Here is a 21,530-nt window from a genome sequence, read left to right on the forward strand (position 1 = left end):
GAAATGATCAGAACGTGAATGTTAAATGAACTGAGATGGGTCTGGACAATGTGTTTGAAGAACGTGGCTATGTTTCATATGGAAATGCTAGTGTTACAATTTATCCTTCTTTGTAGAAGTTCTCCCTGAAGAATTTTCTTGGGCACTGACTTCATGGTCATGCATGGTGTTCTCTAGTAACCCTTGCAAGCACCAAAGGCTGGCCAAAGAAGAGCATTAGTATCCCAGGGGTCAGTGGAAGTAGAAAGGGGCTTTCATGTCAGAGCTCCAAACACTTATTCGTTTAGTTAGTACATTTCAAGGTCACTTGGGAAAAGTAGATTTGAGGGAGGCTAGAGGATAGCTGTAACTTGAACAAAGGAGTAATATTTAGGGTCAACCTCAAGGGGAGATGCTATCCCATAATATAACTGGTTTATATATGTGATATATATTGAAATTTATTAGCAGGAAATGATGTTTCATATGGATTAGTTAAGGTAATCTACAGTTTTCATGTGCATAGTAAAGAAAATGTTTATTCTGATGTTAATTGTACCTTATTTTCTTAGGAACTTTTGGTTTAGGGAAACCATGGTATTTCCCCTTCACTGCATCATATTGGAAAAGCATATGTGGTCTGATGGAGAGAAGGCGATGCTCTCTGAGTTCTGGTCTGTTCTTCTTCAATGAGGAGTTTGGCAACAAAGGTGGGTAATGAGAAGCTCTATTGGATACATTTTTCTCTGGTTAGTTTTGAGTTTTACTTCGATGTGAGCCTTTCACTTCATACAGACTCCAAGGCTCCACATTTGGGTGATTCTGGACTCTGCAGTGACCATAGGGCTAAGCTGCAGTGTCCTGGTAGTGTCTGCATAAGCCCTGGAAACCGGAGATGGTCCCATCACTAGTTATTTAAAATGTTCCTCTCTATGTATTGCCTGTATTTATGCATATATTAGAGATTGTTAAAATTCAAAATAAGCAGGTGTTAGGGAACTGAAAGGAAAGGCAAGCAACTGCCCCAGGTATAACACAATTTTTTTTTCAAAATAATTTTACATGTTCTAACTTCTATGATATTTCTGTGAATAAGAATATCACTTCCTCTTAAAGTCAGCACATTTTCTTTGGGCAGTAAAAGACCTTAAACATAGGAGAGCATGTCCACTCATGTCCATCAATCTACATCAATATGACCTTTGCCTGTGGGCCAGACACAAAGGCCATTCACATGGAAGCACCTGTAACTGGAGATGGGCCCCTATGGACCACCTAGAGTCTATCATGCTGGATTTGTATTCTGAATGAATATTTGAAAGTGATTTTAAACTCTAATTAAGCAAGTTGATTATAAATGGGCTAGGAGACTTAGAATATACCCAACCATTCCCTGTCCATTTCTATGTCAGGGAAAAATTTCCTGTGGACATTGGTGTGTAAGCAGCCTGCTTACTGTCTTTGTCTACAAAACCTCTGTGTGCATCTATTTTTATTTCTTTACTGAATGGTTCTCTTATCATAAGAGATCAGAGTGTTGTTGTCTGTGATTTCAGCCCATTTTGCCATTACTTATCTTGCTTTTTGTTTTGTTTTATTTTTTGGTAATGAAATCTGTGGAGGTTGGCATGCCTCCTGGATCTAGAATTCGGTTCCAAAGGAACAGATGATTTGATAGTGTTGGCATTGTTTTCTAGCTTGTGAAGTCTTTTCATGGTGAACATACATTCTCTACACAGGGCTCTCACAGCAAAATGGCCCAGGAGAAATGGAAGGAGGTAACCCAGGAGTGGCTCTGATATCTGTGACCAAGGAGTATGAAGGTCACAAGGTGGCTGTCCAGGAACTTACTCTCACCTTCCACAGAGACCAGATCACAGCCCTGCTGGGGACCAACGGTGCAGGGAAAACCACCATCATGTGTGTCCCATTTTAGAGAATTTATATTCTGTTTCCTCCCCCCTTTCCTCCCTCTTTATTTTTTCCCATTCATCCTTACTCTTTCCTACTTCTCCTTCCATTTTTATTTTTCCATTGTTGTTTTGCTTTAATCTCAACATAGAGCTTAAAGATTCAATAGAAAGAACAAGTTCTCTCTCCAAAGACCTTCCCCCAGTAGTCCTCAATTATGTTCTAGACCTGGGGTAAATTCCAAGGGGAGAGGTGGATGGATATTTTTTTAATGCCCCAACAACTTTCATTTCCTACAAAATAATACATCATGCTTAAGGAGCTGAAGGGGTCTGCAACCCTATAGGTGGAACAACAATATGAATTAACCAGTATCCCCAGAGCTCGTGTCTATAGCTTCATATGTAGCAGAAGATGGCCTAGTTGGCCATCACTGGGAAGAGAGGCCCCTTAGTATTGCAAACTTTATATGCCCCAGTACAGGGGAACGCCAGGGCCAAGAAGTGGGAGTTGGTGGGTAGGGAAGCAGGGCAGGGGGAGGGTATAGGGAACTTTCGGGATAGCACTTGAAATGTATTAAAAGAAAATATCTAAAAAAAAAAATTTTTTTTCTTTTTTTTTTTTCATCTTCTTTTCCTTTGGCTTTTTTCTTGCTAAGTCCTGGATTTTGGATTTGGATCCAATAGTTCCAGATTTGATTAAAGAATTCAATCATGTAGCCCTAGAGGGGGAAAAAAGAGTTCAATTATCCATAGCCTTGAGCTGGTTGTGGAACGGTGCCTTATTTAAGGCTAGCTGCCAAAATTATGGCTTGTATCTTTTGAGCAAATCACTTCTTATTCTTTTTCTCACCATATGTGCACAGGTCTAACATATGATTAGTAAGAAGGATGAAAACGAAGTGGCCTCAGCCTTAGTATGAAAGGCAGAAAAATAATGTCTGTGGAGCTCCAGAAATCTCTCCCTGGAAATGAATCAAAAAAAAAAAAAAAGCGTGGAATGTTTGCATTTGTACCTTGCAGGCTGAGATAGAACTGGCAGTCTCTCCTTTCTTAGAACTTGCAAATTGGGAATGTCTGAGTTATGCAAGCAATAACTCAGCAAACCTTTGCTAACACACGTATTTTATGAGGAAGGCTTGGTGTGCTCATCTGGCTGAATGATGAGAATGAAATACAAAGGTTCTGGGTGTTTCAGGGTTCAGTAACTACTTGGCTTTTAGTGACATTTGGAGTACGTTCAGAGTCATATGAAGTGCTTCCTTCTTGCTTACTGGCAGTGCTTGGAGCCTGAGAGCCAATTACTCAACTGGATCTTTACCATTTGAAACAAAAGGCTTTGAGAATCACAGGGATTGATACAGTTGAATCTCCGTGTCCATGGATTCCATTTCCAGGGACTTTCCTAGCATAGATCAAACTCTCTGAAAAGTATTGTATCTACCCTATATACAGATATTATTTTTCTTTGTCAATATTTGTTCAACAATATAATATATAGATGATTTAAATACATAGGAAGATTATATAGACTGTATGTATGCTATCATTTTTGTACAAAAAACTGGACTATCTGAATTTTGGTATAAGAATTGTACTGAATCCAACGCCCAAGGATACTGAGAGATCACTACATTTATTACCTTATTATATTCCCTAACTAGGTTTGGAAATGGTTATACCAAAGAGTTGCTAATTGAATAACTCAAGGCATAGTTTTTGTATAGTGTCACGTGGTTATGCAGGTAGTTCAGTGAGAGATGACATATTTATCTAATGTCAGAGCAAACACCACAGTGAAGATATGGAGCATTTCTTTTCCCTTTTAATATATACTGTGTCATCTTTTAGCCCTAGCTCCCAAGTGGCCACTGACCTGTTACTTACTAATTTGTTTACTTATTCTAGAATTCCATATAAATGGAACTGTGTCTACCTTCTTATACTTGGACCATCCCCCAAGTCTGACACACTGTAGAGGAATAATATCATACCCTTTCCTCTGGGAGGCAGGGCATATCCATATGCCCACTTTTCATAGTTGGATACTCCAACATCCCCATGAATTCCCTACATTGTAATGGACTATGTAGAAAGCTGGTCAACAGTGATGAGTTCCGTATAGGCTGTATAACCACCTGGGATTTATGGGGCTCAATATTTACAGCATCCAGATGTTGTTTATACTGATTGTTGTTCTTTGTAGATCCATGTTGATGGGGCTCTTTCCTCCCACTTCTGGAACCATCATCATAAATGGCAAGAATCTGCAGACAGATTTGTCCAAGGTCAGAGAAGAGCTGGGGGTGTGTCCACAGCAGGATGTTCTCCTGGACAACCTCACTGTGCGTGAACACCTAATGCTCTTTGCCTCCATAAAAGCACCTTGGTGGACCAAGAAGGAGCTACAGCAGCAAGTCAACAAGTTAGTAAACAGTTCATGATTCTCCTTTCCCTCTTTTGCCCAATTATGCAGGTGAAGAACACACAGATATTTAATAATATCATCTGTTTCTATAAATATGAGAAAAATAGCAAATGATTCTTATACATAGAAGCATGGCAGAACCAACAGCAGCAGGGATCTTAGAGAAGACTTTTTTTTTTTTAAAGAAATAGATTTATCTGTATTGTCTTTGAAGTGGGGGAAGAACGGAGGCAGCTTGGGAATACGGATAGGAAGGACATAGAAGTTTTTTGTATCTGAAATAAAGGGAGATTCTACCTGTCCTGAAATAAGCAAAATACAAAAGAAGACAAGGAAATGGGTCACAAGAACCTTATTTGGCATGGTAAAGAGCATCAAATTCATCAGGCATATAGATGCGAATGAGCTGAGGATTGTCATTGGCCTGAGGTCTGGAAGGTAGATTTCTCCACACTACATAGTCTCCAGAAAGACTGTTGACAGAGAAACAGCTGCCCCTCTGTTGTTGGCCTCCTCATCAATGCCAGCACAGGTGAAGAAACACTAATAATAAAGCTAGAATAAAAGATAAATAGCAGAAATCACATTATTCCAGTTTTCCACAACCTGGAGAGTAGTGTGGGCTATATCACAGGACGATTGTGGATGCGAGTGGAAAGAGGGACACCTAGGAAATTAAGAAGAAGACAGGTGGTAATATGGGTTGATGGGGAAGATTTGGTTTACAGCAAGTGAACAGATAGAGGCTGAGGGAGAAGCAGGCCAGTGGGCATTCCTGAGAGTCCTCAGGAAATGGAGAATATGTTGTGGTTCCATTTGAAATTATCCTCCCAGAGCAATATGGAGACTGTCTCCAATTTGTAGACATGGTAGCTGATCCTCAGAGAGATGAACAATTCATCTAGGGAAGTGATGGTCTGCCCTAGGGCTCTTACAAACCAAGTGCATTTGGATGCCTTACTCCGGGTTGCAGCATGTAGGAACCGAGGCTTCTAGGGTGACAAAATTGTCAGGGTAGGAAAGAAAGAATTTCCAGGCCATTTTAGTGCACTGCCTTGGCTACAGCATAACTAGCCCTATAAACAGTCTGATGGCCTGAGAAGTGGAAATTGTTACTATGATCAGTGCATCTAATGTGTATAGGTGCTAGTAGCTCTAAAATTTGGTCAAGATATGTCCCTTAGCATCCTTTAGTAGAGATCTTAAGGGACTGAAGGAACCCAGATCCTTATGGATGCTTCCTCTGAAGCTGCTCTGAAGAGTCTTAACTGAGTAGAGTTGTCTGGGTATACACACAAGATTCAAGATGGATGGGGCTAAGTAGTGTTATGGAGTTTCTTTTGTTAGAAATAAAACAAGAGCATACACTCAGAATGAGGAATTTGCATATATCTCAGGGGCCAGGAAGTGAGAGCAGAGCATCAGTGGGAATCCCCCTGGAGCTCCTTGTGATGGTCTCTTAGTACAAAGTTTCAGTAGAAAGTGACAGACTGTTTCAGAGGAATGCACTGCTGCACAGATCTCCCTTGTTCACTCCTGGAAGAGCTGGGTAGTTAGATCATTTCAACTTGTGATAGCTGCCTGTGTTTAGACACCATCTATGACAAGGGCATATGTAAAACAAATCAAATGTCTCCCTGGACAGATGCTCACTCTCTGAGGGTCAGATGCAAATCAAATTCAAATTCATTGAAAAAATCCTCAAGGGACAGGAGCCCTTGTGGAAAGTGGCATATGGCACCACAAAGTTTGTATAAACACTTCTTTCTCCATTTCTTTCTCTCTCAAAATCCACCTCATTGGTATGTTTTCTGATGTAAAATGCTATTCTATCTTCACCCCATAATATCTTTTTGGAGTGAATGATAGCATAAATAATATAAGTAACAATTTTCTCTTTAATATACAGAGAACATGCTTAATATGTACAACTTAAAACCATCTCAAACGAGTTAGTTCTCAATATGAAATAACTAGGTTTTGTATACACTACATATGTAGTAGCTATCCAATTGGCTTCATACAACATATTCCTTTTTACAATAATGGCATAGGTCACTTGTTTCAATTAAAATTTCTTTCCCATATTTTAAGTTGTATAAAATCATGGGTTTCATTGTGACATTTTCATATATGTTTACCATTGTACTTTGCTCCTATTCACTTACATACTTTGTTATTTATTGTCCCCTCCCTCTCTTGCTTGTACTCTTCTGCCACCACTAAAGTATCTGTTTTAGTTTTTGTCAGGTATATATATATGTATATGTATATATATATATATATATATCTTGATTCTACATACTTATTTAAATGTGAAAATCTGTGCCTACATTGAGCCATATTGAATTCTACTGTGATTGAGACTGGGGGCTTAAATCAAGCTCCTGACAATGCTACATAAACTTCATTTTCTTATTTGGGTGCCAGGCAACCTTTAACAGTTATCAATTCACAGCATGTTACCTAGCAACAAAGCCAATTTACACAAAAGCAATCAGAATGAGATCATGTTTTAGGACAGTAGTTCTCAATTAGAGGGAGGGAAAACTGAAAACATCTGATTTTGAGCCAACATACTTCTGATTAGTGTTCTGTAACACAGCTTGTTTTCCTTAAGGTCTGAATTCATTAACATGTGAGTTCAAGGGAGGTAGCAGATCTTGTAGAATATGTGAAGTAAACACTTGTCAAGAGGCAGATAATAATTGTTCTGTTCCTCCTTTGGTCTAAGGAAGATAGGCCATCTCTGGACCTGGAGTCATTAAGATGCTGTCGAATTGCTACCACCAAGAATTCTGGTGGACATTATGGAACTTGGGTTGGGGACAGGTTTTCTTCGTATAAAATGAGGTCAGTATGTGAAAGTGGAGCAGAGAGAGAATGATGGATTGTGTTATGTCTACAGTTACCTGATGATGATGTCAGATGAGGAAGAATAAGCCAAAAGAAAGTGGAGTAGGGAAGAAGGACAACCAGCAAATGATTATAGCCTCATAAGAAAGGTGGGAGGGTTGATTGCTTCAGTTTTTTTTTTCTGGATAAAGCCTGATACCTGACCTTTGCATAGCCACAATTATTGAACTTCAAAAAATTATTGAACTTCAAAAAAGAAGTTTGGGAATAGAGGTAGGTCTTTCTAGGTCATTTAAGGAGAGAGGCAAGGAAAGATAGTAATAGCACATTTTCACAGCTTTTACTCAACAGGAGCATAGAACTAGAATGATGCCATATTGGACAAGTGAGATTACAGGATGGTGCAAAGACGGGAATTATAGCATAGTGTCTGTTACTGCTGATAGTGATCCAGAAGAGAGTGAATGATTAGATGGAGCTAGAGAGGAGATTGCTTGATGGAACATTGCTGGTTATAGGGAAGCTAAGGGACCTTGTAAAGAAGCTAAAGATCATCTCTCTATGGAGCATAGTTGATACAGCAATACAGGGTAGTAGGAGGCAAGGCAGAGTGTTTGGAGCCTTTATCAGCTTTCAGCATTGTTTCAGAGTTAAGAGTACATATGCTGGGGATTGTCCCTCATGCTGTAATTTCATATTTGGAAGGCAGAGGCTAGATTGGGAGATTATGAGCTCATAGTCAGCTCTGTTGTATAGTACATTTGAAGTCAGCCTGGGATACATAAGAACCTCCTCTCATGAATACATGTATTGATGAAGATAGAGATAGAGATGCAGATAAAGATGCGGGTTTGAACAGAAGTTCCCTGCATAAGTGAACAACAATCCTCGTAGAAATTCTTAAACAAATCTTCCAGTGCCAGGTGTGGGATGTCTTCCCATGAGTTATTTATCAGGGATACCCTAGTTGTCCCCAAAACAATAGTGACTATTGCTACTGTTCACAAGAACTGGATGGTAAGAGACTCAGTCTTTGAAGGCACCACATTAAGTGGTTGTAAGACATAGAGAAATGAAGTTGGATCCTCCACGCTCCTGACTAGCATTCAGAGTGCAATGCAAGCTGCTTGGGAAGAACAGTCATCAGTGGTCTTATTTAGCATGAAACTTGAGAACTATCTTACCAACTTGTGAGACAAGCCATGGCTATTGTGCAGTAGTAGCATGATGGCTATGGGGGTAACCAACAGCATTCTTCTTGGAGTTGAGGTCTACTACACAGGAGGGAATTTATGCTTGCAACTAGAAACTGGAAACCTTTTGAAGAGCCCATGGTTAGGGAGGTCATAGAACTTATGGGAGAATCTCATTTTGTTTTGTTAAATGGATGAGGTGTCAAATTGCTTTCTTAACATTTGTTTTAATACCTATAGAGTGGTGTTGCTCTCAGCTGTGGGCAAAGAAGCATCTCTTTGCAGTGGGCAAGGGCAATGCTAATCAAAGGGCTGAGAATTTGTGACTGTTGCGTACTCAGCCCTATATATGATGTTTATCCCATCTCCCCAAGTATAAAAGAACATTGCAGAAAAGAGGGCAGGGGAAATATGAGAGGGCGAAGACAGAGAGGAGGGCAACTAGATGCTGTCATCTGGATATGATGTGTCCATTGTTGTCATAAACTCACAGCAGCTGTGGTTACCTGCATGGCACTTACACAAAATGAGGCTGGTCAACATTTTAACATGAATGTGGGAGAGGTTCATGAGGCCCTACTCTTCCTGAACTCTTCAAAATTAATGGTTGCTGGAGAAAGGGGAGTTATTTTCTTTGCTACTTGCCCATGTTCCAGTAAATAATATCCCCTCTCACTCATGCATGCTACCCTAATTAAACTTGGTAGAGCTAAACAATCAAACGAACAACAGAAACAAACAAGGCTAAACCAACCAACCAAATAAGGAACCAAAAAGCAAAAACCAAACAAACAAAAACAAATAAAACAAAACAAAACAAAGACCACATGAAAGTAAGAAGGGACTTGCTGGAAGAGGTTCTGTGGGAGGGGGAATAGAGGAAGTAATGGAGTATATAAATTAATAAAGTACATTTGTATATGTACAGAGTATCAATAAATAATAAACAGAGGAATGTAAGCAAAACGTGATTTTGGTGATGAGCATGGATTTAAAGCTAAAGGGAAGAAGGTTTTAAGGGAGTGAGGGACAATGAAACAGTTTTCTCTAGCGTGAAGATTGAAGTGTATACAGTTGAAATATAAATGTCTGTAAAGGATGCAGAGAAGTGAGATTCTGGAGGCAGAGCTGTGTGCTTGGTTGAGAGTAAATGCCATTAGTGGAGGCAGAGATGCATACGCCATGTTGGATGTGAAATTCCTACGAATCCCAAGAGAGTAAACCTAGGAGCAGGTCAGCCTAAGAACACACCCAGGATAGGCATATCATAGCAATATGGTCGCAGTGACAGCTCCCAGTGGCCTGGCCTCAAGGCTGGCCATTTTAGGGAAAGTGGCAAAAGATGCCTTGAAAGTCATGATGAGTCACCCACCCTACAACAAGACCTAGAAAGAGAGAAGTTTTATGACAGATATAAGACCTGACTCAGGGCCGTTTGACTAATCTTATCCAAGCTTCATTGTGTGGCCTCCCCTTTCCTGATAGAATAGGATTTTTGTCGTTATGTTTTGCATATGTCATTCATTTCCTGTCAAGTCCTGGCAACTGTTTTACAACTTTCTTTGGAACACACTACTCAAACATCTTTACCTTGCCAAATCTCACTGTCCATCTGGCAGACTCCTTCTGCTACTTCCTTTAAAGTCAGAGGGCATTCCCACAGAACCTGGGACTTAGCTTCTTTGTGTTTCATTGTAGTTTCTTATCTGGCTTTTCCACCTGACTCTGAGTTTCTTGAATCACAGACAAAATTTGATTTATTTCTCTGCCCCTAGTAGGTAGGTAACAGGTGCCATGCATTGTACGGGTTCAGTAAATGTTTGCTGTATAAATGAATGAATAATTGAAGAGAAGTTTCCAAACACATTTTTGGCACATAACTGTGACTTGCAATGAGAAAAAGTCTTTTCCAGTTTCTGTGTTGCTTAGTGATGTTCTTATTAGGGAGATTTCCTGTCCTTTTTTTTTTTTTTAATGAGAAATCAGAGATTTAAATTCATAGAAATTATCTACTTTCTTTTGATTTGTCAAACCTCCATAATTAGAAAAACACTAGCCTTTTAGTCATCTTGGGTTTTAAAATCAAGGAAAACAAAACAAAATAAAGCAAACCACTTGGGCAACGTTTGCAAATGGTTTACTTTTCTCTGATTTTATGTCTGCTCTAAGCATGTGAGCTTGCTCTGAAACCAGCAGCCTGGGAACGAGCAGGCTTTGCAATAGTGTCCCTCTTTAGCACCAGAGGAAGGCTTTCATATATTGTCCTCAGACAATACCCAAGAGTCCAATAGGCCTTACAATATGGCTTTACCTGGAGAACAGTCAAATCTCTACTGCCATAAGCTGGTATTGAATTCATTGATTTAAATGCCAGGGTACAGTCATCAACAACATCCATCTGCGTGAGATTCTAGGAATGCAGATGCATGATTCAGGCCCTGAGCGTTGTCCATAGAAGAGATAAAACAGGAAGCTCTTTGTTGTAAGCACATGCAACTTTGAAAGCATTTGAGAGCTTTACAAAAAAAGAAAAGAAAACAAAATACCTTGTTTTCTTGTTGATTTTCTTTGCCAACTCATTTGTCATTAATGTACTCTCCAGTGGAGTTAATGAGATCCTGTCCTCTATTGTGCTAGAATGGTCCAGGGGGAAAGTTGTTGGTAGGTTACAGAGTTCAGACCCTTGCTGAATGGAACCATCCTTTCTCAGCCTTCCTGCTAGGGTCCCCTCAACCACGGGGACACCTAGAGAACAGTGCTTTAGTCTTGCCTCAGATTTGGTAGAAATTTAGCCAGCATCAAGTATTCTCTGAGTCTTGGATTAAACACACACTGCCTTGGCTCTCGGCTGAAAGCAAGACAGTAAGAAGCTGATTTGAGCACTCTCCGTGTCTCAGGCAGAAAAGACGAGACAGGATGAAATTGACAAGAAATTTTTCCTTATTCATCAGACAAGGAAGTCCTTGTCATTCACTTGCTGCTTTCCTAGGAATCTGGAAGCATTCCAGGAGCCAAGTGTTCCTGAAGCTCAGCTGTGGGGAGCTTTTGTGATTCTCCTGCACCTTGTACCCTGCACCTGGCTTGCAGCCTTCTCCTCCCTTGCTGCAGAGTGACTCTTACATTGTAGGCTGTCAGGAAGTGCTAAGCAGGTCTGTTACTCTTGAGGAGGGACTGCACTCTTGCTGATTAGAAAAGGTGTAAATGGAAAGACTTAAAGTAAATAATAAAAGTATGTAGCCATTGTGTGGCCTTTAAAGCATAGTGGGGATGGGACTGTGCAGGAAAAGAAATAAGAGTAAGGAGAAAAGTCTTCTTAATAGTCTTTCTGCTGGCCAGCTACTCCTGAGCATGGGGCCTGCGATGGAGTGCAGCTGATGTGTACCCAATGTTGTTCCATTTGGAGACCACAGACTTTCCCTTTCCTTAGCAGCTCCCAATTGCAAATGACTGCGTAGTTAGGGATGGGACTTGGGGTTCACTTTCCTGTCTCCATGCTGAGGTTTTGTCTGGGCTGAACTTGTTCAGGTCTTATGCATGCTGACATGGCCTCTGTGAGTGCATATGTGTACCAGTCCTGTTGTGTCTGGAAGGCATTGTTTCCTTGGAGGAACCCATTACCTTTGGCTCTTAAAAATCTTGTTATTTCATCTTTCAAATAAATCCCTGAGCCTTGAGGAAAGGGGTTTGACATCCCATTTACTCCTGAGTGTTCCAAAGTTTATGACTCACTGCATACTGCTCAGCACAAAAATGATTTCATGTTTTTTTTGTTTGTTTGTTTTGTCTTTTTTTTTTTGTTTTTTTTTTTTTTTGGTGTGTGTGTGTGTTTTGTTTTGCTTCTGTCTTTTTTGCCTTTTTGATTCTTTTTGTTTGATTGTCTGGTTATCTTTTTCATAAAGGTAGGAAAATACAGAGTTATATGAATAGGAAATTAGGAGGATCCAGAAGGAGTTGGGGGAGGAGAAGAAATATGATCAAAATATTTGGAAAATATTAAGGGAAACAATACAAAAAGTCTTTTTGCCAGTTTTCTGACATCTAAAACTCTCAAGACTTGGAGACTTATTCTAATGTTAATGATAATTAATGATTTCTACTTGGCAGAGGGCATCATTATAAATTCATGATTACATAGTTAAATGGGGCCATTAAAATTTCATGTGGAGTGGTCCAGAGAGTTCAAGGCCTCTGGCAGACCCTGGGGCTTTGCTCTGCTAATGTACTCCATATTGCACTAGAAGAATGCAGCCCCTTCTTTGCAGGAGACCTGAGTAAGAAGAGAGGAGATTCCTCTCTAGAGAGTTGACAGAAGTACTTGGTCAGATACCATGACTAACACCATGCCTGATCCAATGACATGGTGTCATCTGTCCATCTGGAAAGGCAATGATACTATGCTTAGCACACCTAACTCTTGACATAAGACCCCTATGTGGTTTATAAAGACTCCAGGCATTGTAAGCCATTGTATATGACATGAAACCCAGAGAGAAGCATTTTGGTGTTCAGGGAGAGGAATGAGGACATCCTTGTTGTTGCAGAACTCTTGATGAAGTAGAGCTAACTCAGCATCAGCACAAGCCAGCTGGAGTTCTCTCTGGAGGCATGAAGAGGAAGCTCTCCATTGGCATTGCTTTCATGGGCATGTCAAAGACAGTGGTTCTGGATGAGCCAAGCAGTGGGGTAGACCCTTGTTCCCGTCGCAGTCTCTGGGACATTCTACTCAAGTACCGAGAAGGTAGGTGATGAGACTCATTCCACTTTCTTGCTCCACAATGATATACTTGGGAAAAGGTTGGGTATTGTATGCATGAAGCAAGTCACATTACAATTAAGGATGCATGATAATGTTTCAGAACAAGTAAAATATTCTAATATTTTATGGTATGTATGTTCACTAATATATTTACAATACCTACTTTGTGTTTAATCTCTTAACTTAGTATTAGCAATGATACTATTAATGACCTATAATTATAGATGGTGTCATTTGAAATGGCTTTGTACAAATTATGTTCCATTTTAGAAGTATGAAGAATAAGAGGATGCAATTAGAGATCATCAAGGACCAGTTTTTCACTGGTGTAGCAGACAATTAACTTAGAAAAAGCCTGATTGGGCTCATGGTTTCAAACCTTCCAGAAATGAGTGGTTAGTCCTCATTTTAGGTTGCTTTCCTGTTACTGCACCAAAGGCAACCTGAGAAAAAAAAAGTTTATTTTAATTCATATCATATACTTCCTAATCATTATCTACCATTGAAAAAAAATCAGAGCAGGAACTCAAGACAGTAAATTGGAGGCAGGAACCAAGTACAAACATGGTTTCCTGATTTATTCTCAGGACAACTAAGGTTTCTCTTCTCAAAAGACTCTAGGCTCTTCAAGATTATAATTAATGCTAGTTATTACAGCCTTTTCACTTTGGACTATGGTGGTACAGACTATTATAGTAGATGGAGTAAGATGATCACCTTATAATGGCATAGAGGCAAGGAAGGACCCAGAAAAAGACTTGATCCAAGGGCCTAACTTCCTTCTACCAAGTCTCATTTCTTCAGGTCCCACTATTTCTCATTATCAAGTCTGATAATGAAGCTCTGATGAAAAACATTGGCTGGCAATTTGGCCCTTACTACATAGAGCTTTGGGAGATTTTTTAAATCTAAATGATAGCCCTTAGATCCTTGTATTATACAAGAAAACTGAGGCATGGTGACATGGACATGTGATAGTCTCATGTCTCTAGAGAAAGCTGACTGAATAAGGGAGAAATTTGTCTTTGGCTTAGAAGGTCCATACATCTTTTTTTTTCTTTCTTTTTATACCCACTAAAATGTCCATATGTCCTTTGCTTTAGCTTATTTAGTATTACTAGCATCAGATAGACAAGTTCTACCATACATCATCTATTTCTATACTCCAGGCAAGTAAGAAGTACTGTAATAGGCATTTCACATAGAAACTTTCTTTGAATAGAACACAGGAATTAGGGAGGTACATCTTAGGGCTGATGAAGAACTATCAAAACTGAGGCAAGACTAGACACAATCTTATAAAAGGTTTCTTTCCCTCCATTTTTCCTTTCCAAGCATATAATTTTAATATAGCTTGATTTAAAACTCCAACTTCCTTAGGGTTAGAGCAGGATTGGTCTTAAAAGAAAACCTAGATAAAAGAACAATCTAGAACTGCAGCAATTCTGTACCTTTTATTCCACAATTCTGAGGAATAACGGAAGGAAAACAGTGAGAAGCTGGGAGTAGAGCCAGAAGATTCAGCTTTGTTGTCTCATGTGTGCTTGGCTTAGCTTGGGCAGCTGCATGGAAAGAATATAGGTCCAGTCTTTGGAGCTGGCTTGCCCTGACCTGCAGGGCTAAACATTGTGGGTCTTGAGGAATGAAGGGAGAATGGATGGAACAAGGGATGAGATCAGGTCCCAAGACTGGCTCAGAGGTCAGGATGCTGGATAAAACTTGGCCCCAGGGAAGCATCAGGATCTATCTAGTGTTCTCACTTTTCCTAGACCCTCAGCTGCAACAGGGAGAGGGAGCCAGAGCTTGTGAGAGATGCTGGCCTTGAAGCTGTCTTGCTAGAGGCCAGGCAGGTTTCAGAGTCTGCAGCCAGAATTCCTCAGATAAGCTGGAGGCATAGCATATAAAGTACTCTGGTCTGACTCCTCTAGGGAGTCCCTGCCCAATCTACAAATGCTAGGAGTAAGAGGACAGTGCCTATTGGTCTCAGTCATCACACACAGACCAAAAGAGATGAGATACTCTTCACCCCTAACCTTAAATGTTCCTTCAGCCTCTTTGCTTCATTTACCTGTATGCCCTTTGGGGAGAAGGGCCTCAGATGAGAAAATGTGAAGCTCTGATGAAAAACATTGGCTACACTGATTAAAATTTGAGATTGGATTCCTTACTTTCCTGTCACTTTGAGTGGGGCTGATAAAGAAGATAGATGAAGGTTAGATAAATGGATTATAATGACCCTCCTCTTGTGGATTGTACAAATTAAACACAGCAATTTCATTACTACTGTGTGATTTAAAAATCAGAGATAGAATTATTCTTAATATGCATGTTAACTATATTTTAACAATTAATAATTATTTATTTAAATTTTTATTCAAAAATTTCAAATATATATAATTTTGAATGAACTCATCCCCCACTGCCTCCCTCCAGTTCTTCCTATCTCAATAACACATTAAATTTCCAACTTTATGCTTTAAAAAATAGCTCACTGAGTCCATCTAATGCTGTACACATATGTATGAGTGTGGGGTCATCTAGTGCAACATGAACAACTTTCTATTAGTCATTCCCTAAAGAAAAAATTGACTATACCTCCCCCAGTGGCTGCAAGTAATTATTTGGGAGCCCTCTTCTCTCTCTATTCTGGAATTTGTTTTAACTTTTGAGAGTTCCATACATGTATATGATAAAATAGTATACATATTTCCCCTATCTGTGTACTCCTTCTGTGTACTCCTTCCGTGTACTCCCCAACATGCCCCCTTCCATCTTCATGTCTTTTTTTATAACCCATTAAATCTAGTTAGCACTACCCAGAGGTGCGTAGGGCTGGAGCTATCCACCATAATGTAGAAGCCCCAGCAGTGGCCATCTCCTCAAGAAAGAATTATTTTTCCTCCCTCATCTACAACTGGCTTGATCTTATCCAGACAGCCACACTGCTGTCGATTCATATGTGTAACAGCCACACAATGTCCAAAAGACATTTCTTCTCCATCCTCCTGCTCTTTCTTTCTTGAACATTTAGCTGACGGAGGGTTTAAAGTTTAAATAATCAGAATAGACAGATGCCGTGTAAGTCAGAAAACAAGATTGTCTTCATTAAACTCTGCCGTTATATCCTTTGTTGTTTAACAATGATTATTTTCATCTTTGGGAGACTCCTTTGGAACTGGTGTTATACTGATTGAAGTGCAAAATTAATAGTCTGTAAGAAGATTAGCTAGAGAACAGCAAGAAGAAAACATGTCTTCAAAAATGAAAATGTACAGCTGTTCCTGTAAACAGCCTCAAAGCTTCTGGCAACTGGCAGAGCTTTGTGAGAAAGATTTAAGACAGTGTGAAAACAAATGTTAGCTGCTGAGTAGAAAAGAGACTTTCCATCAGAACACTGTGTGCAAGGTGCTCAATCTATTGGGAATCTCTTGTGTATTTCTTGCTTTTTTGGTGAGCAGTGTAAGCCTTTGATTAGCCCTGGTGCAAGCACTTCAGTGTGTTCCATAGGAAGATCATTAATGAGGCAGAGACACCAGACCAAGCTGGCATATTACAACCACATGCCTAGGCCAGGTTTCAGACTGGCTGTATATTTCCTTTGTGATGTTGGAGAGATGGCCATGTTCCTCTAACCTTCAGTTTTCTCTGTTACAAAAGGAGACTGTCTTACTAGTTCATAGGTCTCTCTGTCTCTCTCTGTCTCTGTCTTTGTCTCTCTGTCTGTCTTTCTCTCTCTCCCTCACTCCCCCCTCTCTCTGAAACACCAGATGTTAAAACATATTTTTTAACATAGTAATATTTGTATTATTTCAAAATTTTATATAATGTACCTGATCACACTCATTTTCCAGTTCTCCAAGGTCCACCCTTGTGACCTCCCCCAAAACTAAGAAGAATAAAACAAACAGGCAAACAAATAAATAAACACAAGTCCAATTTCTTCACCCCAACCCCACAAGAAGCCATCAACTATGAAGATCTACATACACTTCAGCACCCCTATTTTTAAAAGTTTCCTTCAATGGCATCCTCTTTAAACTGTTTCCTTTCGGGAGAAGAGTGAGGGGAGAGGTTGACACAAAAGCTTTTTATGTCTCTCATTCTCAACTGTGAGTTTGCACTCATCAATACCACTGCAGAAGAAATGCTTTCTCCAGGGAGTCAATAAGCTGTTTGCAAAAGTGAATGCCTCAGTATTTGGTGTGTGGACTCTCCATACACAACAGGGTATTATCATTTTAAAGCTACTCAAGAGGTGGGTTCTGGAAATGCAACTTTGGAGAAGAACTTCTAGATAGGGTAGGCTCCACCAACTAAAGCTTGGGAGAATATCCTTTGAGAGTAGAACAGCATCTCAGGTTCTTGTAGCATACATCAGGGGCCATTATGGATTAAATATCCATGGCTGTGATCTACATTCTTTTGAAATCACTTACTTACTTACCTTTTCCAGCTTTAGTAAAGTGTAGTTGACAAATAAAAACTGTATATATGGCATGGTGTTTCATATTTATATGCACAGAGAAGATTAAACAGAGCTAATTAACATGCCCATCACCTTACAAACACATGGTTTTGGGGTATGTGTGTGTGTGTGTATGTATGTATGTGTATGTGTATAGTATTGAAGGCCTAATCTCTCCGTAAGTTTCACATGTAAAATGAATACTTATAGCCACTGTGTTGTGTAACAGGTCTGAAAATTACTAAAGTTTATGTAATTTAAGCCAATGTCTCTCAGTTCCTCTTTCTATTCTCTTAGCCTCTTACAGTATCTCTTTTTCCTTAATTTTCACTGAGAATGTAGGCTGAGTAGACTTCTGTTTTTAGACTAGTGTATTGTATGGTGACACGCAATTGAACTGCATGATAGCTCTAATAAAAGTAACTAATCTGTCTCTGATGACCCTAGGTCAGTCAATGAATATATAATTTTAGCATCCAGGAACTAGAAGGCAAAGATATTGTCCATGGTCTTTATAATACATCTATAGCAAGAATTGGCACTGGGCACTCCACTCTCTATTGTTCTTTGCATTACATTCCATTGTTTCCTTCTAGATGGACTCTAAAAATAAATTGAAAGCCAACTACTGTGGCTTGCTTCCCAGCAATCCTAGGGCTGAAATAGAAATATTGCTGTAGTCTTGAAGTTAGCTTTGGCTACATAGTTATCTCTAGGCCAACTTCAGCTACCAAGGAGCTGAAGGGGTTTGCAGCCCCATAGAATGAATAACAATATGCATATGTAGCAGAGGACAGCCTTGTAGGATATCAATGAGAGGAGAGATCCTTGGTCTTATGAAGGCTTGATGCCCCAGTGTAGGGGAATGCCAGGACAGGGAAGCAGGAGTGGGTGGGTCAGTGAACAGGGGACGGGGGATGGGATAGGGGGATTTCCAGAAGGGAAATGAGGAAAGGGGATAAAATTTGAAATGCAAATAAAGAAAATATAAATGAAAACACTAGTGACTCTCTTTCAATGCTAGCCCAGTCTACCATTCCTAGGAAAGGGCCTCTGTAATGCTGGCTCTGATGTGTCATGTGCTTGGCCTCAGGTCGCACAATTATATTCACAACCCACCACCTGGATGAAGCTGAGATGCTCAGTGACCACGTGGCTGTTCTTCAGCAGGGGAGGCTCAGATGCTATGCTTCTCCTGCAGGCCTGAAGGAGACCTATGGTCAAGGACTCACCCTGACACTCAGCAAACAAGTAAGCAGTGCAGTGCTTTTATTTCACTAGGGAAGCCCTGTTGGACCACATCACCCAAAACAAAGAATGATGCTTGTACAATAATAATGTCTAACTGTAGGACTTTTGCACACATTATCCAGGAAGCCTTAAAAACTCCTTTCAGGTCTGAGAACTGAGGCATATCCTCTGTTAATGCTAGTGTGCCTTTGATCTTCTATTTAAAAAAGGGAAAGAGGGACCAGAGTTTCCTGATAAGTTTGAAGAACATCTGTCAGGAAGCACAATGGCTGAGGTGGTCTCGAAATCATTTGGACAGTAATACTCTCTTACAGAGACTAGAACCTCGCCTGGTGGAGAGTTAGGGTAGTAGGAAGATGGAACAATCAGGGTCAGGGCCTGAGAAATCAAACCTAAGTCACATCTGTAGTTATCATTGCCTATAACCAGCCAGAACAAAGCAGGGATCCTGGAATTAGAATCCAGAACATCATTTCACAGGTCTTCATGACTGTTGTATTTGTAGTGACCTTCAAAACTGCTGCCCATGACCTCATTGAGGCATAATTTCTCTTTGCCTTTTATCTAGTTGTGATTATATTGCTATCCAGAGAAGAGCCCCTTTCTCTTTGGCTAGGAATCCTACTTCTCACTTTTGGAACACTCAAACCTATTCTCTGCAGTACAGTTGCTAGGATTTGAGTCTCCATGAGGATTGCTCTGGGAAGGAGAGCATCTCTCCAATTCAGAGTCTTGGAAGCTGGTTGCAGAACATTTGGAACCAGTATGAACTCATGGGTCAAATGTAGGCTCACCAGGTTAATCTCTGTAGATTTACAATTTGTAAACTTATGGCAATAAAGGATAGAAGAAAAGGAGATTGGAGGAAGACTGGTAAGTGATAAGCTGGTAAAGTGTTTGTCTTGCAAACATGAGATATTGAGTGAGATAACCAGAACTTACACTAAAATTCCAGGTTTGATGACATATACCTGCAATCTGCCAAAACAGAATTCCTGGTGCTTACTGGCCAACCAGTCTAGCCTGATTAATGAGTTTTAAAGGAGACAGCTTTCCTGAGAATGACTCTTGAATATAGCAGTCCATCCTTGTTTTGAAACAGAATTGTGAAATGGTACATTTATGAGTATATTATTCAAGAACTAAGTGTTTGGAGTGACCTTCGTTATTGCTTTCTAAACTATTTCTCTTTCTGGTAGCCCTCCATCCTAGAAACACAGGAGCCCAAGGATGTGGCTCGTGTTACATCGTTGATACAGATCTATATTCCACAAGCATTCCTCAAAGATAGCAGTGGAGGTGAGCTGACCTATACCATCCCCAAGGATGCAGACAGAACCTGCTTCAAGGGGCTCTGCCAGGCTCTGGATCAGAACTTACAGCACCTGCACCTGACGGGATATGGGATCTCAGACACCACCTTGGAAGAGGTACATACTCATAATCCTATAAATATACATTCATGGTTTATGTTTTCATGGCCAGTTCCATATTCAGTGAGATGTGGCTAAATGGAGAAAAGATGGAATCTATTCAATTTATTCATTATTTATTTTCAAGTCCTGATTAGGAGAATATGCCAGTTACTTTTCCTGTTACTGTGATCAAATACCCATAGCAACACCAGCTTAGGGGAGATAGGGTTTATTTTGATATACAATCCCAGGATGTATGGTCTACCATTGAGAGGAAGTCATGACAATGGCAGATTGAGGCAGCTGGTACCATTGCACACACAATGGGAAAGGAGAGAGCTATGAATGCTTGTCCTCAACTAGCTTACTTGTTTTTATTCATCCAGGACCCAAACCCAAGGAGCAGAGCAACTCACTTGCTGGACCTTTCCATGTCAGTAGTCCTATTTAAGATATTCAGTTTCTCAGAGGAACATATAGCAGCCTATATTCCTAGTGATTCAAGATTTCATTATAGTGACATCTGATATAAAATGTTGAAGTCATACGTAGTGAAGCCCAAACCAGGTTTTAACATACTCCGTGGTGACTACATTTTAAGCAAATAGCATTCTTATATTTGAGACCTGAAGTGTGTCTGATCTAGAATCTGTTGATGACCAGTCAGTATTTAGTATTTGTGGTACCTCGATACTCTCCATGGACTTCAGTTTTGTAGCTATGTTCAAACACTGGGTAAACAAATGTCAGATGCTCTACCACCCACATGGTATTGAATGCTGGCCTGCTTGCTCCCTGTCATACTCTTTACTTTATCCCCTGTTTACTCTAATACCTGATGCTGTCAGTTCCTGGGAATGAGCTGAGAACACCCACTACTCACTGCTGTCTCATCACAGTCAAGGGTTTGCTTGTATTTCCTTTGAAGAAAAATGCTGGGCTATCAAACCTAATAGAAGACAATTCTTATATGGGTCTATAATATTACCTCTACATGTGAGCTACATGTAAACTTAGCCATAAAAAGTTCTGCAGATTAAAACTAACAGAAGGACTGAAAATTAAAATTGAGATAGGCAAGGGAGCTCTATGCTAGCCTCCTAACTTAACTTACTTGTTTCAGGAATAATACTAATGCCCAGTTTTCTCTTTTCTTTTCTTTTCTTTTCTTTTCTTTTCTTTTCTTTTCTTTTCTTTTCTTTTCTTTTCTTTTCTTTTCTTTTCTTTTTTCTTTTCTTCTTTTTCCTCTCTCTCTCTCTCTCTCTCTCTCTCTCTCC

At 39.9% G+C, this 21,530-nt stretch overlaps 1 protein-coding gene across 1 annotated transcript in view; it reads left to right on the top strand.

Annotated features, from left to right (window-relative positions):
- Positions 1-21,530, top strand: part of Abca13 (ATP binding cassette subfamily A member 13) — a 471,059-nt gene that overhangs the window by 233,102 nt on the left and 216,427 nt on the right. Inside the window, exons 36-41 of the mRNA XM_021177120.1 lie at positions 552-689; positions 1,719-1,899; positions 4,096-4,314; positions 12,908-13,104; positions 18,681-18,838; positions 20,038-20,268. Coding sequence (XP_021032779.1) covers positions 552-689; positions 1,719-1,899; positions 4,096-4,314; positions 12,908-13,104; positions 18,681-18,838; positions 20,038-20,268 — 1,124 coding nt within the window. The remainder of the gene's footprint in view (positions 1-551; positions 690-1,718; positions 1,900-4,095; positions 4,315-12,907; positions 13,105-18,680; positions 18,839-20,037; positions 20,269-21,530) is intronic.

This window comes from Mus caroli, chromosome 11 (assembly GCF_900094665.2).
Source record: "Mus caroli chromosome 11, CAROLI_EIJ_v1.1, whole genome shotgun sequence".
Lineage (NCBI taxonomy): Eukaryota > Metazoa > Chordata > Mammalia > Rodentia > Muridae > Mus > Mus caroli.